The sequence below is a fragment of the Capra hircus genome, chromosome 1, assembly GCF_001704415.2.
Source record: "Capra hircus breed San Clemente chromosome 1, ASM170441v1, whole genome shotgun sequence".
NCBI lineage: Eukaryota > Metazoa > Chordata > Mammalia > Artiodactyla > Bovidae > Capra > Capra hircus.
Genome location: NC_030808.1, coordinates 143,751,043 through 143,765,293, shown reverse-complemented (window position 1 = coordinate 143,765,293; position 14,251 = coordinate 143,751,043). Strand labels below are relative to the sequence as shown.

Genomic DNA, 14,251 nt, shown 5'->3' with positions numbered 1-14,251 from the left:
CTGGGTGCAGGAGGAGGGGGCTTGGAGAGGCTGCCCACCCGGGCAGGGTCAACCCTGGAGCCTGCACCAGGCCTGAGGATGGCTCTGCAGCGCCCCTGGTGGCCGCCTCCTGTCAAGAAGCCTCCAGGGACTCAGAGCCCTGAGGCACCAGTGCCTCCCACCATCGGTGCCACGCTGTCCTTGACCCCAGGCCCCCTGCTGGGCACCTGCATGCCACTCCTGCCAGGACCACGCTTCACACACAGCCACCTGCTCGCTCTGCTGTTGACCCTGCTCAGATGGTGACCATCCCCTCCCTGATGGCCCTCTTGCCCTCCATGTCCCTGCCCCTTGCACCCCAGCCTGGGGACACTGCCTGGCATGAGGCAGGCACTCAGTCCTTGTCAACTGGACTCGTGCCTGGACTCCCTCTGGCTCTGGTTTGCTGGTCCCTCCGGGGCTTCCGAACATCTCATGTGTTTCCAGAGCCATGTTCTTTGCTGGTCTTGCTGCCTAACCTGGGCCCCTAGTTGAAGACTCCTCCTAGGGCTGGTACCAGGGCTAAGCGGGCAGATGCACAGTCCGCAGGACAGCGCGATGGCTGGCACCTAGACCTGACACCCAGGTGCTTTGTGTGGAAGAGTCCAGGGCAGACAACAGGGAACCACGTGACGCCACCCAGTGACCACACCATTGTCCCTGGGGGGCTTTCTCATGAGCTCTCCCTGCCCTCCCTGGTCACCTGCACTCTGGCCAGTTCACGGCAGGTGGCAGCAGAGGAGGTGAAATCCAGGGGCCCCACCCCTCAGACACTGAAGCCCCACAGCCCACAGGCCTCGCCCCCAGTCGTGGGATGAACCCGAGCAAGCGGGGCCCGTGGTGGCCTCGTGGTGATGGTTCTTGGGCCGCCACACCGTGCTCTGATCCGCAGGCACGGCCCCGGGATTTCTGGAAGAGAAGGACTGAATGCAGAGCAGAGGGTTCCAGACCAACCCCTGACCTAACACGGAGGCAGAGTAACGGCGGACCCAGGTTTCTGTGGAAGCACGGGAGAGCGCGACTTCCTTCCAGGGGAGGAAGCTCCTCCACAAAAGGACAGAAACGCAGGCAGCAAGGGGCGGTGCACATCTGTGACTCTGCACTCTGCCACCTGCACGTGCAGGCACTCACGGGCACACACACATTTGTAGTGAACTTGTCTGTGAACAAGCTACTTAGGAGGAGCTGTCACCCTCAGCTCCCTGACCTCCGCAGGCTCTGTGAGCCCTCTGCAGCCGCCCGGGGCAGGATGGTCCTGGCCAGCCAGGTTGGTGCCCCCAAGGGGGCCCAGGAGCTTGTGTTCCAGGGGACCCAGCCTCGTGGGAGGACGACAGGCCACCAGAGAACGAGTTCTTGGGGAGGAAAGAACAGCAGACACGAGACACCGGGACGCTGAGGGGACTGGGTGGTTGTGGACTCAGGTTCTACTGAGCCTTCCGCAGGCCCCTGCCCCACCCACGGTACCCGAGAACCCAGACAGCCACTAGAAGGGCGTCGTTGTACCTGATGTGGGGCGGGGGGGCAGTGTGAGGGACCTGTCCAGGCCCCTGCCCAGAACACCCAGACACAGCTCAGTGTGGACTGGGTCCAGCAGCCTTCTCGGGACCAGGCATGGACGCAGCAGCGCTGAGCAGCGGGTCCCTGAGGAAGGGTGGACAGGGCTGTGCTGTGACGCGCGGCTCAGAGGAGGGCACCGGCCAACACCGCTCAGACTTCACGGCTCCGCCCTCACGTCCCGGTCCCCTTGCCCCCCTGCTCAGGGCCCAACCCCCAGGGCCCACGCTCCCTTCCTGACATGAGCAGACCTGAGCCCAAAGTGAGGAGCTCACACGGGCCACCCCTTGTTTGCGGGCTCAGGAGGCCTGGATGGGGCGCCCTTGTCTGTCTCGGACACGAGTTTACCCGCCCAGCCGATGGCCTGCCGCTCTAGAAAAGCCTCAGGTCATTCTAATTAGGACACGTCTACTCCAGGTGAGAGAATCTTTAATTACCGATGAGATGATATTTTGGTCTCCTAACTATGAGATTTGTGAGCTTCAAGAACTTTGCCTTCCAAATACTACATAAGGTGCTCTGAGGCGAGCCCGACCTCAGCCTGGCGTCACCTCAACCTGCTGCTTGTGCTGAAGAGCTGACTCGAGCTGAAGCCTGAGCCCGCAGAGCAAGTACCCAGCGCTCCTCAGAGGGTGGGCCCCACCGTCCACTCCCTCCTTGCTGGGGGAATATCTCACGTCAGCCTCCCGGCCCCGAGTGTGTGCGAAGTGCCCTCCTTACAAAGACGACGCCTACACGTTTAAGCAAAGAGTCAGCCCCTGCAGGGTCCCAAGCCAACGGGAGGGTGGCTGTGCGGGGAGCTGGGCGGGCCTATGCCGAGGCCTCAGCGGCCAGCAAGCTCCAGCACCTTCCGCACCATGGCGCCGATGCCGTCGTGGATGTGGTGGAGGGCGGTGTCGCACATGAAGGCTGGGGTCGTGACCACCTTGTTCTTCTGGTCCACGTGAGCCTCGTGCACACAGGTTATGGAAAAACACCCGCAGCCAGGACTAGGACGATCTGGTGTCCAGCGCCACCCTGCACCCCCAGGAGTGCATCCCCCTCCTGCCCCGCAACAGCACTTGGAAGAGGCTTCTGGCACTGACTGTGCTGCTTTAGCAAAGACCCAAGACCAGCCAGCAAGCTGCTGAGACCCCACGAACAGAGCGCTGCTTCCTGACCCGCACCCCAGTGGCAAGCCACTGAGGGGCCAGCTGCAGGGCATCTCCACACCACACAGCCACCACCACCCCCACCCCCGCCACCAGCCCAAAACCGTCTCCTTGGCCCACCCACGAAGCCCGAGTCTGGGGTGCGCTAAGATCAGCGGGCACCGCTGTGGGGACGTGGGAACAGAGCCACTGGGCAGAGAAAGCATCACCCTCACTGCCACACCCATCACTCAGGTGCCCTGGGCACCCCCGCCCTGCAGTGCCCCAGGGCAGCCCCGAGTGGCCAGAGGGGGTCCCCACGCTGCCCCAGCTGTTGGAAGGATATGGTCACGCCCATGACACAGTGCTTGGCGCCCAGAGCTTTGATGACCTCCGCGGTCCCAGCGTGCGGCCACTTGCCGCCTTCCTCCTGCTCGTGGCCCACAGTGACCTCGACGCCTCTGAGCACTTTGGCCGCAAGCACTGGAGCAATGCAGCACAAGCTGAAAGGGGACGAGAAGGGGTCAGCTCAGGACCACACATGGTCACCCAGCTGGGGGCACAGTGAGGCCACCTGGGGAACACAGTGAGCCTCAGAAAGGAGTGTGACCTCTGTGCTGTGGGCTCTGCCGGTTCCGAGGGCTACAGTCTGACCCCGACCCTGGGCTGCCCGCCTGACTGTGACCTGCGGAGCGTGGGGCAGTGCAGGGCCCGGCACCAGGCTGGGGAGCCTCAGGGGGCAGTCAGCTGAGGCCCCGGCTGCCACATGCGCACCAGGCGCCCGGCAGCGTCCCGGGTCCCAGGGAGTGGACCGTGCATGGCAGCACTGCCTCTGGCCGAGGCTTCCGGCCGGTTTGTCACACGACACAGAGAAGCTGGACGGCACTGACCGGCTCCAACCTGACGTCCTTCTCTGGAGGGAGAGCAGCGGGCTGGGGGACGTGGTCCAACCAGCAGCCTCGCCTGGCCTGTCGAGTGGAGGCGAGGGCCCTGTCCTAGCAGCAGGCCAAGCCCACCCCTGCCCCCCACAGCAGACTGTCCCCAGAGGCGGCCAGCAGGTTCATGGGGACACCTGCCACGTGGGTGCCTGATCCGAGGTCCTGCTCTTCATCGAGGGGCTTCTGACCAGCAGCTCCTGAGCCCCTGGATCAGCAAACTTGAGTTCCACGGGAGCCAGGGCTGCACCAGTGCCCTGCTCCGCAAGACAGCATGTGTGACACCTGCCACAGCGGCTCCGGGCCTGGCCGGCCCCACTCCCCTGGGGCCCAAACGCCAAGGGGCTGCGCCCCACCTCCCCCACCTGTTCATCTGGTCCTGAGCTGACCTTAAGACCAAGCGTGCACTCCCTGTCATAAAACGTCCTAAGAATGTAATCTTCACACTAATTGGTACCACAGCACCTGGGGACAAGATAAATCCTGGACCAGCCTGTCGCCAGGCCACAGGCACCCAACTCAGCAGGCGATGCCCAGAGGTGCAGGCTGCCAGGGGCTCCTGCAGTGTGGGGACGAACGCAGAGGCCTGGCACAAAGCTGGCTGCTCCCCTACGCTGTCCGTAATCCTGACGAGCAGGCCGAGGAGTGATGGGCGGGCGGCTTGGAAGGAGGATGTGAGGAGCCCTGACCTAGAAAGGGCGTTTTGCTCGTGGTCGAATGACACTGCCACTTGTATAAAGAAACAGGTGAGCTGCTGTAGGAGGCACTGAACAGAGCTGCCCAGAGTGACCTGACAGCCACCACAGGGCCATGTCCCCGCTCTGCGCCCTTCCCCCGGCTCCCATGCAGCTCGGCTGAGGCGTCCGCTCACTGGAGGAGTGTCCGCTGGGAGGTGGAGGAGCGCCCACCGGGAGGTGGTCAATCTGCTGGGCACCCATCCTGTTCATCATGCCGTCGAACTCTTAGAGGAAGAGCGCGAGGCACTTATCCACACATACAAGCCCTGCCTCAGCGAGGCACCACGGCTGATCAGCTGGGCTCTGCAATTGCTCGGAACTGCCTCCCACGGGCAGTCGGAGCATGGGGTGAAGGTGTTGTAAGGGCACATGCCCTCTGGGGCTATGGCCGCTGCGGGATGTGTGTCCTGGACGTTGAACCCTTGGTAGGCTGTCCTCTCCAGCCTTAGCACTCTACACCTCCTTCTCCAGTTGGCCGAGAGAAAGCAAGCAGCTGTGCGATGGAGGCCTGGCAAGTTTTGCTTTCAATGCGTCTGTGTGCCACTGTGCTCCTGGGAGGACTTCCCCAGTCAGGGATGACCCGACTACAAGAACCATGTGCTCCAGCACCACCATCTCAGTAAAGCAGGACTGAGGAGCCCCCGGGGGTGCTCGTGGACAGGACAGCCTGACGAGCAGGTCTGATGATGACGTGGCCATTTCTTGTCCCGAGAGCCTCCTGGTGTGAGTTACAGCCAGTCTGTTGGGACCAGGACCAAGGACCAAGGACTGGGCAGTGAGGAGTGGCTGTGCCCTGAGTGTGGGCCCAGTGTGTGACCGCCACAGGATCTAGTCCCCAGGGAAGCTCAGCTGTGTCACAGGGGCCAGCACTGTGCTCAGGGCGGCTGTGGCTCCAGGAAGGACAGGCCAGCTAGCCTAGGGGCTGCCTGAGCCGGGAGCGAGGAGAGGCCTGGCAAAGGGTAGGGCCAGAGCAGGACCAGGGAACCTTCTAGACATGGACAGACTCACCCTCTCCCCTCCCTGTTATGTCACCCAGAAACATTAATGTAACCATACAACTTCAGAATTCTCAGAGCTGGAAGGCTTTGTGAACTCACACAAAACCCCCTGAGTTACAGTGAGGAAAGGGCCTAGAGTTTCCAAAACCACACAGCTCCAAGCCCAGCTCCTGGCTGGGGGACCCGGCATGGCCACGCTGCGGGCTCCACCATGGCCCTCCCACCACCTGGCTACAGCCGCCCCTCCCAGCTGCACCTACCCAATGGGCTTTCCGGCCTGGTGGAACTCCTTCAGCACACGCTCTACATCTCTGTTGACCTTGCAGGTGCCCCCATCCACAGCAAATGTGCTCCTGCCACGAGAAGAGGGCTCCTCAGACCTCAGGGCTTCACCTCCGCCGGCCTAGGGAGCACCCTCTCCTGGATCCCGAATGCTCCGTCAGCTTCTCAGCAGCTGAAGGAAGTGACACGTGTGCAAACACGTGTGGGCGCTCAGCTGTCTACTCGGTCAGCCCTGGAGCAGCAGAAGTGCCGTTGGCCTGAAACCCATGACGGAGCCTGTGTATCACTAACAGGGATGAGAGTCAAGTCAAACAAGACCTGTCTTCTTCACAAGACAAGAGCACCGAGGGTCTGGATGGTCCCCCTCCATTGGGTGGGCTCAGACCCAGCGACGCCACAGCACTCTCTGCCACAAACCCCCTCTTGGCTCCCTCGGTCAAGGCCTCTGCCCCGGGAGGCTCTCAGGCTGTGAGAGCTCTCAAACGGGTCAGACTTTACACTTTCACTACACGCACATCAGCTAAATCCCCACAAGTGATGAAGATTCCTGGAGTCTCGTTAGCCCCATGTCACTGCGTGATGGGATCTGCATGCGCGGCTGCCCGTTAATGGACAAGTCGCAGCTTTAACTGAAAAATACAAAGTGCAGAACAAGAGGCTCCCATCTTACTGGATTTTTAAGACATGTGTGTGAATCTCGCGGAAATCAGTGTTGGCAACGGTGCTGGAGAGGGGTCTTGGGGTCCCATGCAGGAAGAACTGGGGTTCCACAGGGAACAGGTCAGGCTGAGCTCGCCTGCTGCCCCTGGTGCATCGCACAGACCACTGGCAAGAAGCTGGCCTTTCTCCTGGAAAGGTCAGAGAGCTCGCTCCCTGGGGGTCTGTGAGCCCACGGACAAGGATGCTGACCCAAGGCACTGCTTCCTCACGACCACTAAGTCACATGAGGCAGGTCGTGAGCCACACCAGAGACACAACCCCAACCCCCTCCCCACCACACACACAATGACACAGTGGTGCCGCTGCCCTCAGACTGGGCAAGGTCTAGGGACTGGGGCAGGCTCTGTGAACCCAGCTCATCCTTCAGAGACAGAAGCCTGGTCCCGCCAGGGGGACGAGCCCAGCTGACACAGACGAGACCTGCTGCCTCCTGCCAAGAGGCTCAGGAGCATGGAGACAGTGGAGAGCACCCCAAGGCTGGCCGTGAGAGAGGCAGTGGGCACAAGGTGTGGCAGCAGTGCGGGGAAGGACTGTGGAAACTGCTGGGAATGTAAGAGAGGAGGCTCTCTGGGGACACCCGCGAGCAGAGGGGAGCCTGGAAGTGAAGGGCCGGGGGTAGGGATGGACTCAGAATGGAAGCACCTCTGCCCTTGCTCCTGGGGGCATGGCACCCGGGCAGACAGAGCGCCAGCTGGGAGGCCATCATGCTGCAGCAGAACCACCACCAGTGAATGGCTCAACGGAGGAGAATGGTGGTGTTGGGCACAACACACCGTGCTGGAGCCCCAGAGCCGCGGGCATGGCTGTCTGGTGCCTCCTGGCATAGCCCCAGCTGCAGCGAGCCCCTCCACCAAGGGAGCACCAGCCCTGCGCAAGGCGGAAGGGATGTGCTGGGCCCACGAGGCCAGCGTAAGGGGACGTCCATGAAACGTGGAAAAGAGAGTTAACGGAACGGAGAACAGAAAGAGGATCTGAAAGCCAAAACACGTCACGGCTGCGGTCATGACGGCCTCCCGGCTAGAGGTCCAGTTACCCTCCGGTTCCCACAGGGCAGAAAGAACAGGGCGCCCGGCCTCATCAGGACCGTGGCCAAATGGCCCCACTGGGAAGGAAGGACTGTTGCCCCCCTGCAAGGTCCACAAGAGGGCAGGTGTCTGCGGGGAACAGCTCCAGGGAGCGACCCCCCAACTCCACGCCTGATGCATGGCCTGGTCCGGGAGCCTCCTCCCTTCGGTGTCCCATCCTGAGGCAGCTACATCATCACTGTCCCCCCACAGCTGCTCCTGTCACCATCGTGTCCCCACCCGACGCCCCAGGGGAAAAGGAGGAGAGCCCAAGCAGCAACACATACAGGTTTTTGGCGGCCCCGAAGCCCCCAGGGAAGATGGCCGCGTCGTGGTTGACGGCAGTGAGCTTGGCTAGGTCGGTGATCTTGCCTCGCGCAATCCTCGCCGACTCAGTCAGAACGTTCCTGGGGATGAGCAGAGGCCCCAAAGGGTCAGTGCAGACAGTCCATCCCTCAGCACGGACGGGGGCGGGGTGGAGCTGCCCTGACACAAGAGGACCCATCCTCCCAGCTCACAGGCCACACAGAGACAGGGACCCCAGCGGGTCTACACTTAGTCTCCGGACCCTATCAAATGGTGCTCAGAACCACCACACCTGGTCACTCAGATGCCAGCGTAAGGTAGGGCCACCAGGTGGTTTTCAGTGAAGAGAGCAGATGGGACGGAACTGTGGGTGGAGCATCAAGAGGCGACTTTGAAGGACCAGCCGCAGCGGGAACTTCTCCCTGCCCTGTGGGCAGCCCAGGCCAGGGTCCTCACTGGGGGGGCCTCAGTCCCCGGACAGGGCACCATGCTTCCTTCCCACCACCTCGTCCCTCACTGTCCGCACCCTGGCCTAAGGGCCCCTAGGAAACAGCCTCCAGGGGCTGTCACCCCATAGCCCAGGCAGGACGGAATCTGAGAGCAGGGCTGCACACCCTCAGAACAGAAATGCTGGTGGGAGTTGCTCACAGATATCTGGGGCCCAGGCGGGTGGATGAGGTTCAAGGCCAAAGGAACGCACACGCCTTCGGTCAGAAGGCAGGTATGAGAGCTCACTGGGGAGACCCGCCTTCACTGTTCCTATAGCGTGGGAAGCGAGAGCACCCCGAGGCCCGGGACAAGCCCAGGACCACAGCTGTGAAGTCCACCTGAACACGGGCTCGGCTCACAGCTAAGACGAAGCAACTGTGGGCGGGCTCTCGGGGAGTTTCAGCCCGCCCCGTCCACACTGAGGGATGAGGCAGAGGGCTCGTACCTGGTCTCGCCCTCGGAAGGCTGTCCCTTGATGTGGTCAATCACGTGCATCTGAGGGACATCAGGGGCGAAGATCTGGACCTCGGCGCCCCCGCGGCTCAGGTGGACCAGGATCCTGCATGGGGGGACCAGACCAGACTGACCTGTGCCCAGCCCACCCTTTCCTGCCCACAGACGCTAATAAACACAGGGTTTCAGCTGACGGACAGGCGCACGCTCCTCACACAGGTTAAGCCTCCTTGCTCTGAAAACAGTTATAGCTGGCTCGCTAACAACCCAAATGCCCTCCATGTGAGTCGCCGTCACTGATCTGGAGACCAGCCAGCGCCCAAGCTCCTTCTACAAACCAGGGTATGGGGATGGGCGACCAACTGTGGTCACAGTCTGGATGTCTAGGTTCCCAGGCGGCCTCTGGGCACTCGTCCTCCCACAGGCCAGCTGACAATGGCCTTGAGGGTTTGAGGAGGGCTTCTGGTGGTCCTGGTCCCCTCAACCTTCCCCTCACGGGGGTGGGAGGCAGGAAGACACACAGGCATCCCAGGAGCTGCCAATGATAGGAGCGTTGCCCAGGGCTGCTTGGTGCCAGCCCGAGTCCAAACACTGGCATGTGATCCATCCCTGGCAGGGCTGTCACCACTCCCTTCCAGGGAAGGAGGTGGTATGAGAGCATGACCCCAAGAGAGATCACAGCCATCTCCTGGCAGGGCTGGGAACCCCTGGTTCTGGTCTCTGCTCCTTAAACCTCATGTACATTCGACCCATGAAATCCACTCCCTGTCCAGCCAACACCAGCACACGCTGGCCACCCCCAATGGGAGGGTTCAGCAGACACACCAGTGTTAGGGTCCTCTGGGGCCAGTGAGGTCCCAAGCTTGGGAGGGGGGGTGTTCCCTAACCACTACCTAACTCTGCTGTCCAACGAGCTTTGAATCTCACAGCCTCTTCAGTCCTGCTCACAGTAACTTCTCAAATAAATGAAAAGCCAAAATATAAACTACTTGGTAATAAGTGACAGGCTACACCAGTAACACCTATCTACAGTGAGGTCATTGCACCACCCTTCACAATCACACTGTAAACATGGGATAGAGCTCGATCTCCAAAACACAGGATCTGGTGATTCCAACGTGTGTAACACAGGTGTGTGGAGAAACAGGAGGGGAGAGAGTGTTTACTGCTGAGTGACATCAGAGGCGGCGCTAAAATGCTTATTTTGTGCCTCCCTGTATTTTATATGCATGACTTCAAACGTTTTCCTTCGCGTCCACCATGGTCTCTGCCTTTCTAACCAGCAGGAAGGTTTCTCCAAACGGTTCAGGAAAAGGGGAACCGGCCCTCCCGAGGGTGAGCCGCCCGGGGGCTTACGATGAGGCCTCGTGGAGCTCGGTTCCATCGTAGACCCCGCATCCAGACAGCACCTGCGGGGATGGAGGGCCGGTCACCAGAGTCAAGGGGTCCGCCGGGCGGCCGATCGCCTCCAACGGCGGGAGAGGCCGACTTCGGGGGCGGGGAAGGGCTGGGGAGCCGAGGGAGGGCGTGGGTGCAAAAGGCGGGCCTCGGCGCCCGGCCCACACGGCCCCAGGTTCCCATCTCCCCAGGTGCCCGCGTCCGCTCACCACTGCAACCCTGGGCCCGGGGCGCGGGGCGGAGGCGTGGAGGGCCGCGCGCGAGGAGGGCGCCGGTCCGCCGAAAGGCAGCGGCCACAGGCCGGGACGCGGCGCGAATCCGGCGGTCACCGCCAGCCTTGACGCCGCCAGAGCCCTGAACGCCGCCATGCTGCGCAAGGAGAACAGGGTCACAGGTCACGGTGGGCGGGGCCGCGCCTGCGCAGTAGCCCGGGACGGGCTTCGCCTCGCGAGCGCAGGTGGTCCAGCAGTGATCTGCGCGGCCTTGCGCGCAGTCGCCGCTCCGCGCAGGTTTCCCCGGGGCGGGACGACGCAGGGTCGCAGCCCCCTAGGAGCGCTGTGCTGAGATACTGGTTCCGGAAAGTTAACTTTCAGTGTCGCCATAAGGCCTCAACGTTACTGGCGACACCGAGTGGCCGGCGCCCGCTTGTCCAGCTCTCATCCACGGCCCCTTTCCGGTTCGCTGAGTTGGGACGGAGTGAGGGTCCCGACTATAGCGGCCTGGCGACCTTACCCCACCCCCCGTTCCCCCCACTCTCGCCGCCGTTCCCCAACCCCCACCCGAGTTTCCATTGACCCGGTTGTGCAAGGGGAAGGTCAGGTAGAGGCCAGGTCTTTGCGGAGAAAAGGCTTTATCCCACGGGGCCAGGCAAGGACCAGGGGGTGAAGCTCAGATGTGTGTACGTGAGGGCTTCGGAGGGGCTGTTTATGCGGAAGTAAGAAGCCGGAAGGGAAGGGTGGGATTGATGGAAAACAGCCTTATGGAGAGCTCTGCGCTGGGGCAGTGGCGGCACTTCATGCCTCTTCCCAGGTCCATGTGCAGACTGGGAGTAGGACACGGTGGGTCTTCGGCCCTCGATGACTAAAGTTCACAATCCTTCATTCTTGTCTTTCATGTGCCCGCGTGATTCTTGGTCAGAGGGACTGTCAGCAAGCTGTTTCCCTGTTCAGTTGGTTGGTTGTGTTTGACTCTGCGACCCCATGGACTGCAGCACACCCGGCTTCCCTGTGCTTCACCATCCCCGGAGCTTGCTCAAACTCATTCTATCGAGTCAGTGATGCCATCCAATCATCTCATCCTCTGTCATCCCCTTCTCCTCCTGCCCTCAATCTTTCCCAACATCAGGGTCTTTACCAATAAGTCAGCTCTTCGTATCAGGTGGCCAAAGTATTGGAGCTTCAGCTTCAGCTTCAGTCCTTCCAGTGAATATTCAGGACTGACTGCCTTTAGGATTGACTGGTTTGATCTTGCAGTCCAAGGGATGCTCCAAAGCCTTCTCCAACACCACAGTTCAAAATCATCAATTCTTCGACCTCAGCCTTCTTTGTGGTCCAAGTCTCACCTCCATACTTGACTACTGGAAAAACCATAGCTTTTACTAGATGCCCCTTTGTTGGCAAAGTAATGGCTCTGCTTTTTAATATACTGTCTAGGTAGGTCATAGCGTTTCTTTCCAAGGAGCAAACATCTTTTAATTTCATGGCTGCAGTCACCATCTGCAGTAGTTTTAGAGTCCAAGAAAATAAAGGTGGTCATCGTTTCCATTGTTTCCCCATCTATTTGCCATGAAGTAATGGGACCGGATGCCATCATCTTCATTTTTTGAATGTTGAATTTTAAGCCAGCTTTTTCACTCTCCCACTTTCATCAAGAGGCTCTTTAGCTCCTCTTTGCTTTCTGCCATAAAGGTGGAGTCATCTGCATATCTGAGGTTATTGATATTTCTCCCAGCAATCTTGATTCCAGCTTGTGCTTCATCCAGGCTGGCATTTCTCATGCTATACTCTGCATATAAGTTAAATAAACAGGGTGACACTATACAGCCTTGATGTACTCCTTTCTCAATATGGAACCAGTCTGTTGTTTCATGTCCGATTTTAATTGTTGTTTCTTGACCTGTACACAGGTTTCTCAGGAGGCAGGTAAGGTAGTCTGGTATTCCCATCTCTTTAAGAATTTTCCACAGTTTGTTGTGATCCACAGTCACCCCTGCAAACAGGCTTGGTTTTCTCGGTATCATTTCCTACCTCATGGGCCTTGTAACTTACAGGGGGTGGTTTTAGTCCATGCCTGTCTTTTGGTCATTCCTCAGTCTTGAGCGATGGAGGCAACCACTGCTTTAGCTGCCTCCTGTTGCTAAAGGGCGTAGGCCTAGCAAGGGCTTGGGGAATAAAACAGTTTGACGATGGAGCTATACACACTCTCGGGTATGCAAACTGGATGGTTGGAGGGACTGCTATCTACCGGCTCAGGGTTGACACAGGGGTTGACGAAGAGGAATAATCTGGTTGCCTGTGGCCTTAGGGAGACAAACTTGACATGAAAGTTAAGAATTACAGGCCCAAACAGAGGAATCAATAATGCTGTAACTAAAGAAGTACCAGCAGATAAAGCTAATTTTACTCAAACTTACAGGAAGGTCCTTTATAGAACCCCATGCCTCCAGGACAGAATCAGCAGGGCTGTGTCCCCAGCTGCCCTGTTGGTATAGTTCCTTTCTGTCGTGGCCACTCATTGGATGGTGGCCATGCACAGCAGCAGGTGTGGCAGCCACACAGACACCTTGTTCTGCCAGGAGAGAACTGAGGGCTGCTCTATTATCCATCACCACGCTGTCTACACAGCTCTCCACGGTTTGTAGTCTAACCGGAGGCTGGTGTTCCAGCCAGTTCCTCCACTGAGGCGGGTAGATCTCTGATAGGCCCCCCTTCCCATGGTGAGCTCGTCCTGGGCTAAGCTGGCACCCGTGATCATCAACCCTGAGGCCTGCTCTGCGGGGTCCAGCCCCAGTGGATCCAGGGTAATTCGAAGAGTGGATGGAGTCGGTGTCTAGGAAGGAACTTTGATATAAAGAAAGATCAGGAGAAGACAGTAGGAAAGTTAGTGGAGAAAAGTGGCTGATATTCCTTGGTTTACACGGAAAGCTAATAAAGTCTCAAGACAAGAAACTTGCACCGTTTACATTAGGCCACAGGTGCCCGCTTGAAAAACGGAGGGTGCCCCGCCTTGGGCTCCCTCTCGCGTGGGTCTTAGAAGCCCGGGCAAATAAGTAGACACGGAGAGCCTCTGCGTTCCAAGGGATCAACCTAAAAAGAGAGGGAGGAAGAGGGAGAAAGAGAGAGAGAGTGGACATGGGGGGAGCCAGATTTCTGAGAAACTGGTCCGTCCTTTATTTTCCAGGAAAGCTTTTTACACTTTTAGTTGTACATAGAAATCAATGGATAATACAAAGTCATGCAGGGTCGGCAGCCCTGACCCTTATCGAGACCAGGCTTTCTCTCTGCATACCTAGTTGTATACATAGGTCTTAGGTGATTTACATCATCTTCTGGCCAGGAGGCCATTAGCATTTTAATGGCCCTTTTCTGATAAGGGTCCGTCAACCAGAAAACTTATTTGCCCTAAAAGTGTTGTTCTTACTAAAGTCTGGTGCCACTTTCAGAAAGCACTAATTAAGGTTACATTCTTACATAGCAAGGACACAACAATTTATAACAAGGAAAGAGGAGTACAGTGATTTATAACAGAAAATTCATTAACTCAAAAGTCTAGTATTGCTAACATCAAAACTACTATATTCTTTTTCTACATCCCAATTACATTGATTAATATCCTCCAGGTGCCTAAAAGATAAAGGATATGGAGGCCTGGCGACAGTCATTAATGCAACAATGAAAACCTACACCGATATAATTTTTAGCTCTTTAAAAAGGGGCTCTATAAGATGCTTTAAGCTTTGTGCCTCTCGTGGTTGGGGGGCTATAAACAATCACATGCGTAGTTGTAAAAATCTGGGTAAGCCTGTCAGGCAAGTTAGAGAGCCATCAAAGGGGTCTGATCTGAGACACTCCTTTTATATGCAGAAGACTGTTAACTGGAGCTCTAAGTTTTCCAGAGAAAGGTGGTAAGGGATAGCCCCTGTTAATGTCAGAAATATAGGTGCAAGGC

At 58.5% G+C, this 14,251-nt stretch overlaps 1 protein-coding gene across 1 annotated transcript; it reads right to left on the bottom strand.

The window, feature by feature from the left end:
• Positions 1,985 to 10,479, bottom strand: C1H21orf33 (chromosome 1 C21orf33 homolog). The gene is made up of 7 exons (XM_018051870.1): positions 10,294 to 10,479; positions 10,043 to 10,095; positions 8,679 to 8,792; positions 7,726 to 7,845; positions 5,633 to 5,725; positions 3,049 to 3,205; positions 1,985 to 2,524 (listed from the first exon to the last, which is right to left on the bottom strand). Exons 1-7 carry the CDS (start codon positions 10,450 to 10,452, stop codon positions 2,396 to 2,398), a joined length of 825 nt encoding a protein of 274 aa, XP_017907359.1. The 5' UTR covers positions 10,453 to 10,479; the 3' UTR covers positions 1,985 to 2,395.

What these genes read in the sequence shown, in the direction of transcription:
- C1H21orf33 (XM_018051870.1), bottom strand. Translation starts at nt 10,452, where the DNA reads ATGGCGGCGTTCAGGGCTCTGGCGGCGTCAAGGCTGGCGGTGACCGCC. An exon ending in GAGCTCCACGAGGCCTCATC is followed by an intron (nt 8,793 to 10,042) that starts GTAAGCCCCCGG and finishes CCCCCCATGCAG; the next exon opens with GATCCTGGTCCACCTGAGCC. An exon ending in TTCGGGGCCGCCAAAAACCT is followed by an intron (nt 5,726 to 7,725) that starts GTATGTGTTGCT and finishes TTCTCGTGGCAG; the next exon opens with GAGCACATTTGCTGTGGATG.